The 12,148-nt window shown below is 41.4% G+C and overlaps 1 protein-coding gene across 3 annotated transcripts in view; it reads left to right on the top strand.

Annotated features, from left to right (window-relative positions):
* LOC148659371 (FERM domain-containing protein 5) overlaps positions 1–12,148 on the top strand; it is a 127,985-nt gene that overhangs the window by 92,285 nt on the left and 23,552 nt on the right. For all 3 annotated transcript variants that reach the window (XM_088641526.1, XM_088641527.1, XM_088641525.1), the window contains exons 2-4: positions 1,862–1,966; positions 4,070–4,112; positions 5,386–5,464. In XM_088641526.1, coding sequence (XP_088497652.1) covers positions 1,862–1,966; positions 4,070–4,112; positions 5,386–5,464 — 227 coding nt within the window. The remainder of the gene's footprint in view (positions 1–1,861; positions 1,967–4,069; positions 4,113–5,385; positions 5,465–12,148) is intronic.

Genomic DNA, 12,148 nt, shown 5'->3' with positions numbered 1-12,148 from the left:
AATGTCCTCTGGGGTCTGCGTCAAGACCACTAAATGGATTTCACTTGTCATCTGAGCCAAGTTACAAACCCAGGCCTCTAGGGCTGCATGAGGTTTGCAGAGTACGTCTAACAACCCAGTGCTTTAATTTATCATTCCTCCTCTTTTCAGAGGTAGTTTCAGCCATAAATGAGTGTGGCAAAGATACACAACTTTCCCAGTCAGGTGGAGCAAGAACAATCATGAGTGTTATTTTCCACTGTGTTTCATCACAGTGACAGCGCTGTATCCTCTTGTCCCTTCTGTTTGTATGACTGGATGAGGAAACACACCTGTGCAGTCTGTTTTTTTGTTTTGTTTTTTCTTGTCTGACTTCCTACTTTCATTGAGAAGAACTATTTTATAATAAAGAAACCGGCAACTTTTGACAGGCTGTTTTTGCTTAACTGCAATAGAGCACCAGCTGTCTCACCTCTGGTACAAGAAGGTGCATCGTTTTTATCACACCATGCAATGGACTTACAATGGGCTTTGAGTCCCATCTTTCACCCACTGATTTATTGTTATATGGCTAATATCCCAGGGCACATAATCCACAAACATCATTAACATCATACACTTAAAAATAGCCATTGGGAAGATAGAATAAGGCCTTTTTAAGGTGTAAGGTGAAGGGTGTTTGAAATTATTTTGACACCATCAAAGGGTTTTGAGAAGTTGCACAGTCTATACATTCTACTGTTAACTTTCTTTGCTGTTTCCTTTTATAAAATTATTACATGTTAATAAATCACTAAAATATGAGGCTCCAGATAAAATCCTTTAAGACATATTTTGCCCATTACTCCCGTAAATATGCTGCAGATAATTGTGTTTTGTTGTCCTCTGTTACGCTAAATTTCCTCAATGTGATTTATCGTGTGAGGAAAAAAATGCAATACTTGCCTTGGGATGTGGAAAATCTAACAAAAACTTGGAATAAGCTATGGCATATAATTTTGTCTTGAAGGGATTCTAGAGATACCATTAAAACAAGTTGAAATACATTAAACAAATTCAGACTTCAGACTGACTGGGTGAGAGGCATATGTTTCTCAGCTTTCATGCTTAATTGCCAAACTGTCACATTAGAGAACTCTGATTATTCCAGGTGTGTGTTTGTTTGTCAGGGATGATGCTAAGCAGTTGTGGATATTATAAGCAAAGACACATTTGACAATGACAACTCGTAGACTTAACAGCTTTATAAAAGCAGAGATAGAAAGTCTACTGAAAGGCATTTCTATATTCAGTGCAAAAACAATGCAGAGGAGAGGAGGAATCACACACTGTGAATGTTCACTCCCTAGTCTCCTGGAGAGAACCTGAGTAAATATCAACAAGAATAAATACGGCATGTGCTCATGCATATTTCAGAGCAATTTCTATGTTCATCATTTAACTGTTATCTAATTACAACCTGCAGCTGAATGTGCATTTAAGAAATACTCTTCGTAGTGGGACATTGACAGTATAGTGGTAAGGAGGAGTGGGCCAAGTCTCCTAAGAACCATTCGCTTTCTCCTGCTGGTACCAAGGCTTTTCAGTTTTTTACCTTTAATCCTTTTTTCTGTCGCAGAGATTTTGCAAAAACATTACAGATACCTATCGCCATGAATTAATTATTGATTAGACCAAGATATCTCCAGCGGTTGTCGAAATATAAATCCATTCTGCTGTTGGTGATTAAAATCTACATCCCTATGGCTATAAATAGGTTTGCTGCCCCGAGCAAACCTACATAAGGCAGGAGCTTTTGAACAAAATAACCCAGATTTGGCAATCATAGGGTCTTCAGTGACTGCGAACTGTGTGTGATTGCAGTTTTGTCCTTGTCTTTTAGCGGGATGCGAAGGGACAGTATCTGTTTGACCTCATCTGCCACCACTTGAACTTACTGGAGAAGGACTACTTTGGAATACGATATGTGGACCCTGACAAGCAAAGAGTGAGTTCCTACGCAGCACTTCCTATTGTGCTAATGTAGAAAGTTTGTACTTAATTTTAAGTCTTTATTCCAAACATGACTTCTAGTTTGGTGTAAGATGAGTTTAAGATACTGTACAGGGATCAGCATTATCCCCGTTGTAGCACAGGACTGTATAAAATGTACCTCAAGCACTAAGAAGTTTGAGGGTGATGGACAATTATTAAACTATTAATTATTAAAGATCATACAAAGGTTTACCAAACTGGAGTTTCTACATTATTCTGTACGTACTGTAAAACAACATTTATGTTCACTATAGTTATTTAAGGAATTCTAGGAATATTTTAATAATTGTAGTTGTATCTCTGTTTAACAGATTCCTCTTTATGGTTTTCTTTTCCAGTTGTCTCCTTCTCTCTAACAAATAGAGAGGTCACCTGTTCTCAGCTTAACTGTTGTTTATACCAGTGAATTTCTCAGTGCCCTGTTGAACGAGCAGGCTTTCATGAAAAATGTACAGTATCTGTTCCTTGAGTAAGACCTTGGTCTTCCCACTATGGCCATTAAGGTCCATTGCTGCAATGTCACGCTTAAGTTAAATTTTGTTTAAGTGTCTCTGAGGAAGTAGCCTCTGTGGTGTAAACGTTCAAAAAACAACAAGTCGAATTAATCATCCGTTAAGAGATATCTCAGTGCCCTTCGCTATTGTGAAAATCTTAGAGGAGAGGTGATGAGCTGCAAGGTTTCCTCTAAAGCCTGGCTGGGATTTAGCATTCCCCAGGAAAGACTGTGCCCACAGATCAGCACACTTTCAAGGGAACAAACTGCCTTATTAGATTCAGCACCAAGGTCAGCGTGGCGCTACAGGGAGCTGTGCAGTGTTGCACACAAAACCGCTGTGCAAGGTTTCCTTGCTTTCTTCATAGAGAAAAGGATCTACCCTCTCAAAGAACAGAGGGCTCGCTAAAGCAGGTGTGTGCGCTACAGAGGGAGGGCTGATGTTACAGTCCCTTCACGTGGGAAGCAACAGATTAAACTGTCTATAGTTGCATCGCATTAACCAATAATGTTCTATCTGGTATCATTCTGTCGAAAGTACTTTTAAGAGTAATGAACTGGCTCTGGTTTGCTATGACAATGTACCAAATGGGTATCAGGTGAGAATATGGCACTTAGATGAATAGCACAGTCCGATCTGCCTTTCTCCACTGATTCCAATATGAAATGTACGTACTGCCCCCCCCCCCCAATGGCAGGTAACTTGCCAGAAAACAACATTTGAAAAAAGGTATCTTTAAAAACACTTCCTTTCATGTTTCCCTGAGAAGCTCTTGATCAAGAAAAATCACATCAGTGCGACATAAATAAATATGAGGGTGGTGCAGTAGAAGCTGAGTAAGAGTGGCCTGCATTCACAGATAAGGGCATTAATCAACCTGTGCTTTTGTGTAGTGCACCCTCTGATTTTTATGTCACCAGCATGTGGTGCTTCAGTAGGATTTGTATGCGTTAAACAAAACTCCACATGCAAACTGCATTTGAAAGGCAACCGAATGAGAATCAGCTATTGTGCGAATGATTATTCTAGTACCAGCATACACAGGGTAATCAGAAAAACCATAGGAGACGAAAAAAGAAAAATGCTAGACAGATTGCAATGCAATGTTTATACTGGTTATGTGGAAACAGATAACATTTGCACTAAAGAGAGCAGCTGTTTAACTCAATTTAATTCAAAAGAATCAAGACCGATTGGCTTGAAACGTTGAGGACTTTTTTGGACGCTATGGTAGGATCAATATACAGTAGGAATGACAGATATTAAATAGCAGTAGTAATGACTCTGAGGACCAGATACACTATGTGGATTTTCAGTGCAATTTGCAGTGCATTACACAGTTAGAGAAAAGCTAAGCATATAAATAAGCCAGACATGCTGTCAGTTTCAGGTTTATAGCTTTGATTAATATACCAGTCAGACTATTGTGCTTCTGGTGGTGAGTTGTTAATGATATCAGTCCTCACGTGTTTCTGTCATTTTGATTACTGTTGTGCTTTGTAAGTGTTGCATCCACTGAGGCATATCTACAGTGCTGATCTTACTCATTTTTTATTTTGCAGCACTGGTTGGAGTTCACAAAGTCAATTGCCAAACAAATGAAATGTAAGTCATCTTTGTTCTTATCAATTAACTATCATTATTATTTTTTATGACAACTACTGAAAAAATGTAAATAATGAAATCTGACTCATTTAGACCTTGAAGTATATAGGGATTTTTTATATTTGCAATCATTATAAATTATGCTGGTAGCCATATTAGGAAGATTTCTTTGCCTTCTTCAGTTTCAGAAGGAGTGTCAGAGGTATCCTCTGTTTATTAAGAGCCTATTTACAATTAGAACCGAAATCAGTCTTCATTAAGGAATCAATATTCCTTTTGTGACATAGTCTGTCTGTTAATAATGAAGTAAATAGTGTCTAAAGTAGATTTGTGGTGTAGCTTATATAAGGTCAGTTTTACAGTACACTTTGTATTATATCTGTATGACTCTGGTAAATGTTAGTCTCTTTAAAAAAACTCTTTACATGTGAAAATGATGCCTTGCTTTTTGCTTGCACACTGAATTGTTACAAAAAATGTGTTGTTCGACAATGAAGCAAGGTCTTAATCTTAATCCTGGACACAGTAAAGGCTTTCCTTTGTATAAAGGATCTGCAGAGGCTCAAAATGTATGAAATGTCAGAGTGTATATCAGCAAAAACTAATTGATGGGCCAACAGAGAGGGAGTCAAGAATCCCCTCTATTCTGTTCTGATATAGCTGTGCCATTGCAGACTCTCATCTTAGACTAAGTCCGGGAAGAGACCGTCTTATTCACCAGATATGTCAAGGCTCAGAACTGAGGCTTATTTCTGAACGTCAGCTCCTGAGTGGAGAATAAAAGAGGCGGGCAAAAGCTTCTTTGGCAGATCAGAGGTGAAATTATTCAGCCGTAAAACTAAGTCTCATCTTTTTTTTCCAGATATGGTTGGGTAGAGGAGCTCGATCAATTCCTTGTTCATCTCCCTAAAATTGTCACTCCCTGGCAGAGTCAGACGCTGATGCGTGTTTTATAATTGTGCTTTTGGGCTGGGGATCAAAATGCTTTAAAGTTATGTGTGTAATTATCCGGATTGTTGATTAAAAAACAAAGCACAATGGGCCTCCAGCTTCCCACACAACTCAGACACCATGCTTGTGTGCTGTTTGCTCATCCTGTCGTTGGATTAAAGAAGGGCAGCTTTAACACAGGGCCTCTGGAGGACTTTGTGAAATCTTTCAGCCATAGCGATCTTTACTTTGTCACAAGTCAGTGACACGTAGTCAGAGGTCAGTTGTTGTTGCAGTCTTTCTACAAGCATTCATACAAGAACCCTCTCTCTCCACTCTGCAGCTCAGCCACCATTCACCATGTGTTTCCGGGTTAAATTCTACCCCCCAGATCCTGCTGCGCTGAAAGAAGAAATCACTAGGTAAGACTGAAGGGTTCCTCCTTGATACTATACAAACCAGCCTTTCACTTCAGCAGAATCGGATGCAAGTGAGACGGGTTTCTACGAGACATTTCTTTAAAGTATTTGAAAATAATCTGAGAGTGATCTTCTACACTTATTTATAAAATTATATAGACCAATAACATTTTTTCCAATTACAGGAAGAATTTAAACTTTTTACATTCCAGTAAACACAGTCACCACAGACAAACATTCTTCAAAATACAATTTTGAAAGTTAGAGGGATACAATTGTACACGAGTGCACACGTGCCTACATTCAAGTGTGCGAAGCTTTGAGTGATGGATTGCAACCATGGATCTTTTGACAGTCTTGGTCCAGTAATATCATCTGTTCCTAAGATGTGTTCCTGCAGTGATATTGGACAGGGTTGGTCCAGAAAAACACTGCCATCTCTTCTTTTCAGCATTTGTCTAGAGTCAGGCCATGATTGCAGTGGAGGTGCAGTGGAGTCTGTGTCCCGGACTGTGTAGATATTTCACAGTCACAGATGAAATACACCGTGCTGCAAAGCAGAGAGCGAATGTGTACAGTTCCCATTCTGAGCAGGGGTGGCCTCGCACCGGAAGCTAAACAACGATGGGGTCTTATCTCTGGGGCCTTGTGCTCAGCTAACTGCGTGTGTGTCAGTGAGCATGTGAATTGCTGTCAAAGTGGGCACAAAATCTGGAAAAATGGCCCAGCAAAAAGTACGCAACTCCTGGTGCACACATGAAGGAAATACGTGAATGAACCTACAATATGGCCAGCAGCCATATCACCCTGCAACTCATAACTGGCAACCCACTGAAGCTAAGCAGGTGTAAGCCTGGTCAGTACCTGGAAGGGAGACCTCCTGGGAAAAACTAAGGTTGCTGCTGGAAGAGGTGTTAGTGGGGCCAGCAGGGGGTGCTCACCCTGCGGTCTGTGTGGGTCCTAATGCCCCAGTATAGTGACAGGGACACTATACTGTAAACAGGCGCCGTCCTTTGGATGAGATGTAAAACTGAGGTCCTGGCTCTCTGCGGTCATTAAAAATCCCAGGGCGTTTCTCGAAAAGAGTAGGGGTGTAACCCCAGCATCCTGGCCAAATTTCCCATTGCCCCTTACCAATCATGGCCTCCTAATAATCCCCATCTATGAATTGGCTTCATTACTCTGCTCTCCTCCCCACTGAGAGCTGATGTGTGGTGAGCGTTCTGGTGCACTATGGCTGCTGTCGCATTATCCATAATTAATATTATGCATAATATTATTATGTGGGGCTGCACATTGCTGGTGGTGGAGGGGATCCCCATTACCTGTAAAGCGCTTTGAGTGGAGTGTCCAGAAAAGCGCTATATAAGTGTAAGCAATTATTATTATTAATGTAAATGTTTTTTTTTTATAAACCAGATGGAATCTTCATTTCAATCCAAAAGTAAACAAAAACTGTTTTGGATCATTTCACCCCTTGTTCAACTGAGGTTGGGTGGAAACTAAATAAATTGTGAAAAGAAACAGAATAAAAGTCAATGGTATGTCACCACAAAGATAGCGACTCAAATTTGTGTTGACAGGCATTTTTCAGGCATTAGGGAGCTCCAGAGATTTGCAATGTGTGTGTGTGTGAAGAAGGCTTGAGATAATCTATGCTCCATACAAAGACTGGGATTCTGTCTTTAGTAAAGAACTAATCTTTTCTTTACCTACTCCCTGTTTAGTACAAAAAGGAATTAAATCTGGACAGAAAAGTATCACCATACAGTACCACTTTATATTTCATTTCATGTCTGCTTTCCTTTTTAATATGACCGTGTAGACAGTTTCTTCTTTTCTGTACTGTAAACACCTTTGTTCAGACTTCAGCAAGCAAACAGTATTCTTTATTTGAAATCCAGGAAAGTGTCTGACATACAATGCCCAGCTCAGAGCATTTGTCTGGCCTGATGGAGTGATCCTAAAAGGCTGTCTACTCTCTGCTGTGCTTTGCTGCAATTTTCTATAAATTAACACCACTGCTCTCATAGGGTATAGCCCAGAGCCCATCAAAATGAAGCTCAGCTCTCAGAGGCAATGAATGTCTTGCTGAGATAGGTTCTGGAAGCCTGACCAGATAGCACTTACTTGTTCTTTGTGGTTCACTGCTTTTATTTTGTTGTTTTCCATTTTTATTCATTTTTTCATCAGTGGGTTAAAGGTCCGAGTTTGACAAAGCAAGCCACATCAGCTGACAAGGTAATAAAAAAGATGGAGGAGCTGTGATAACAGTAAAAGTAACCCCTGTGTCTGTCTATGAAGAGCCATCAGCTGCCCCTTAATGGGTTTTCCAGGGGATATTTAATGGGTTTCCCTGTGGGTATTTATCACGTATTCAAAACTCCAGTTTTTTGACAAAAAACCAACTATACAGTATTTCAAGCTCAGCAGTTAATCAAGGACTGAGACAAACAAATTGCTATTGAAGAATGGATGAATTTAGAAATTAAGATAGGAGTCACTTCTTCACACAAAGTTTCTGAAAGAAACTACTCAACTACAATGTTAAAGCTTGCTCCCCGAGGTCTTCCGAGACCCAGTTTAGTGAGATTTAGACTAAACACTGTCACGGTCACCATCCTCTCCTCCAGAGGGCGCTCCCACCTCCTCACGTCAGTTTCTTTTAATTATTACCTGTATTATTTCCTGGTGTGCCTTGTTTTAATAATAATAATAATTGCTTACACTTATATAGCGCTTTTTCTGGACACTCCACTCAAAGCGCTTTACAGGTAATGGGGACTCCCCTCCACCACCACCAATGTGCAGCATCCACCTGGATGATGCGACGGCAGCCATAGTGCGCCAGAACGCTCACCACACATCAGCTATCAGTGGGGAGGAGAGCAGAGTAATGAAGCCAATTCACAGAGGGGGATTGTTAGGAGGCCATGATTGATAACAGCCGATGGGGAAATTTGGCCAGGATGCCGGGGTTACACCCCTACTCTTTTCGAGAAACACCCTGGGATTTTTAATGACCACAGAGAGTCAGGACCTCGGTTTTACGTCTCATCCGAAGGACGGCGCCTGTTTACAGTATAGTGTCCCCGTCACTACACTGGGGCATTAGGACCCACATGAGCCGCAGGGTGAGCGCCCCCTGCTGGCCCCACTAACGCCTCTTCCAGCAGCAACCTTAGTTTTTAGTTTCCCTATTTAAGTTTACTCCTTCCTGCCTTCGGCGCTCAGCCTTGGTACACGGTAGCTCGATGGCCCGCCTAGTACCAGGTCTCCCCACGTCCGTGGCCTGAGGACACAGGCCTGTTAATGCTCCCCGACCCACTGAGCCCGGGGCCTGGAAGAGAGCCCCATATTCCCTGGATTCCTGTCGTCTTGTCCGTGTTTCCTGTTTGTCTGCATCTCCTGGTGGATCTCCCAGCCACGGACTAGTCAGGACTGCTTCCTGACTACCCTTTGGACTTCCCTGGATGTGTTTGCCTTCGGATTTTCCCCGCACTTCTGCACGAACCTCCCTACTTCACTATGAGCACCAATAAGCCCCGTGTGTCTTCCCTGAACCCTGTCTATGGTCCTTTTTCCGGAATCGCCGCCTCGCATAGGGTCGAAAACACCACGCTCCACGGGAGACCAACCCGGCTTCCGTGACGCTTACCAATTGGTGAATATAATTTTCTACACATAAATGTGTAGCTCTGTATCCATTTTACTGCTCTTGTAGAGTTCAAAATGGCTTTTTAAACATTTTCATTTCAAAACAGAATTAACATTCAATATATTTCCTTATGCTTTGAAAAAGAACCTGAAATTTAGAACTGTACAGGGCTTTGCAAATAGCTTGACACAATGGCTTCTCAGACGAGTGCCTCCTTCCTTACCTGAAGAACAAGACGCAAACTTCCACACATCAGTGTATCGATAGCAGATCACAGCGATGTTTTCATCACATTACAACACATATGGACAAATATGCTCTTCCAGCGATTTAATCCTAACTTTGTTGCTCAGAGGTGATACGGTATGAATAGATATCAAAGGTTTATTGTGACTGATTTTCTGTCCCAGTTTTTTTTTAATGGCGTAAAAGGTAATACTTACAGAATAGACAAGAAGAGAAAATTTGTTGTTTTTTTTATTTTATTTCATGGGACCTTGCTGATTTGACCTGACAAGGGTGTACCAATTGCATTTGTTGCGTAGTGACTGGAGCTCTGCACAATTGTAGCAAGCACAGAGACTATGGAGGAAACCACAAATGAGCAGGATTTTCAATAAGGGCACAGGCAAAGAGCAGCAAAACATAATGCATCTCGTCTTCTGACAGGAAACTAGTCATGAGCTGCTGAGCATTCTTGCCATGAAGATGGCAAGGCGCAAGCACGTCCGAACACTGGATTGGTGCACCTGCCAAAAGCTATCATGCTAATGCCTTTTTATAAATTAGGCTCCAAAGAACTGAAGTAAAAAAAGGCAATTGGAAAGTTTGTCAAGCAAAAACGCATGCATTCCAATGTGGGCATGATCATCTTGTGAACTTTGAAAGCTGGTTAATTCGAAGAGGACAAGAAGAAAGGGACAAGAGAAGTCTGAAAGGCTGTCTGCCTCACTCCTCCATGTTGCGTTCCCTCTGGGAGGGATGAGGAGCCTACTAGGTCAGTGCAAACTGAAGGATCCATTTAAGTTTTACATGATTAGCTTTCAGATGGCTAGAAAGACATTAGCATTTGACAGCCTGCTTCTTCTTCCAAACTGTCTGGAATCAGGTCATGTGTAAAAACTCCCAATACCCCAAGGCACTGTCTACTTACTCGCTCGACATATCGAGAAGAGATTTGATCCACTTTCTGACCGTGTGTTATTAGTGCACAAAAAAAAAGGCAGTAAGATTTTTTTTAAAAAAAACTATTAATGTGAATGAAATGAAGCTCCTCTGAACTTTACAAGACTATATCAGAGTGATTAATTGAATTGTTCTTATGTGTTGTCACCTCAGTTCCTGCTGTGTCAATGTCACGTTTTTGCTAGAGCAAATTCAGGGTGAGATGTGACATCTAACGTTAATTTTCCATGATGAGGAAGTTACTCTGAAGCGTGTCATAAACTCCAGCTCACCTGCTTACTGAATTGCACGTGTGTGTATGCAGTAAATATGAGCAGGGCTTTTGAAGGGTATGGGTTCAATATCATTTGCCAGTTCAAATCTTTGTCAGCGTTGGCCAATAGTCCCAGGGAGAAAAGAAAATACTGTTTTGCAAATTTACATTAAGTTTGGAGATGTTTTAGTAAAGTTTATGAGTAAAATAAATTACACCCCAATGTGCATAGGACAGTGTAAAACCTTGTTTTAACATACTGTAGCTTTACTATAACTGTCTAGACTTCTAGGTAAAATACTACACTGCAGGCAAAATGCACTGCTCACCTTTTCCAGCACTTTCACTGATAAGTTCATTAGAAACAATTGCAATGAACGAAGACAGAAGGGTATTTTCTTGAGTTTTTTGGGGAGTTTTTTAGTGGGGGGGGGCTGGAGGTTCAGTGTCCTTTGGGGCTGTTTTCCAGCAGCAGAGCTCGGCCAGCGCTGGCTGCCTGTGATTCTCCTCCTGTGTCTCATGCGGCGGGTGTGGCGTGTGTGAGGGAGTGCAAGGCAAGGGGCTGTGAGCGCTACACTGCCATTAATTACTATTCGGAGAGGGAGCTTCATTCATTGTGGTGTGAAATTAATTCAGGGCACAAGGAATGAATTAGAATGTGAGGAGAAAAGGAGCAGGGACTGCTGAGCACCGAATGCAATTCCCTGCAAGGAGAGGCTGAGATGCACAGGGGGGAATTCTCTCAATTGGACGTTTGGAGAGGGAGAAGAGAGGGGGATCTTTTGATAATAATCACTGGGGTGCATCAGATCAGTCTTAATGCACTCAACAAGTACAAGCATAATGAAGTGGATTCCACTTTAAATTTGTGCCACTCCCAACTGGAAGATACATGTACAGTATCTCTGTGCCCCAAGGTGTAAGGTCATAGACTACCTCCTTTATCTCCTCTGCAATTGACTTTCAGGTAATGTAAAAACATTGTTTTTCTTTTCTTTTACGTTATCTTTATCATTATTTTCTACATTTTAAATGACTATTTTAGTTTTTTTTTAGCATGTTACAGGTTTCTGGGTTCAGTTCCAGACCTGGAGTGCTATCTGTCTGGGGTTTGTGTGGGTTTTCTCCAGATTCTCAGCTTGCAGTCCAAAGTCCAAAGACTGGTCTGTTAAGGGGCTTCTGGGAAATCTGGCCCTGGTGTGAATGTGTGTATGGTATATCCAGCCTTGCGTCTGTCACTTGCCAGGCTACGGCTCCCCTGTGGCTCTGTATTGGATAAAGCAGCTAGATGATGGATGGATGGAGATGATGGAGTTTCTCATGGTATATGGTCCTTAAAAGGGAAATTGTTAGTTCTAATCTCCTTATTGACGATGGTTGTTATGCTGAATTCTGTTGTGTTGGGCTTGGCTGCAGAACTAATTTTTCCCCCTATAGGGGATCAAAATAAACTGGGACTTTGAATTTCACCTTGACTCTTCATGACTCTTGTCTGATCCTGGCCAAGACAGAGATGTGTTAAGTGAAAGCACACTGCCAATGAAGACAAATCATCTCCTATACCCCATCAAAAGGGAAAGGAGATTAAATG

This window comes from Lepisosteus platostomus, chromosome 7 (assembly GCF_059453375.1).
Source record: "Lepisosteus platostomus isolate fLepPlt1 chromosome 7, fLepPlt1.hap1, whole genome shotgun sequence".
Taxonomy (NCBI): Eukaryota; Metazoa; Chordata; class Actinopteri; order Semionotiformes; family Lepisosteidae; genus Lepisosteus; species Lepisosteus platostomus.
This window is presented reverse-complemented; position numbering and strand designations above follow the sequence as displayed.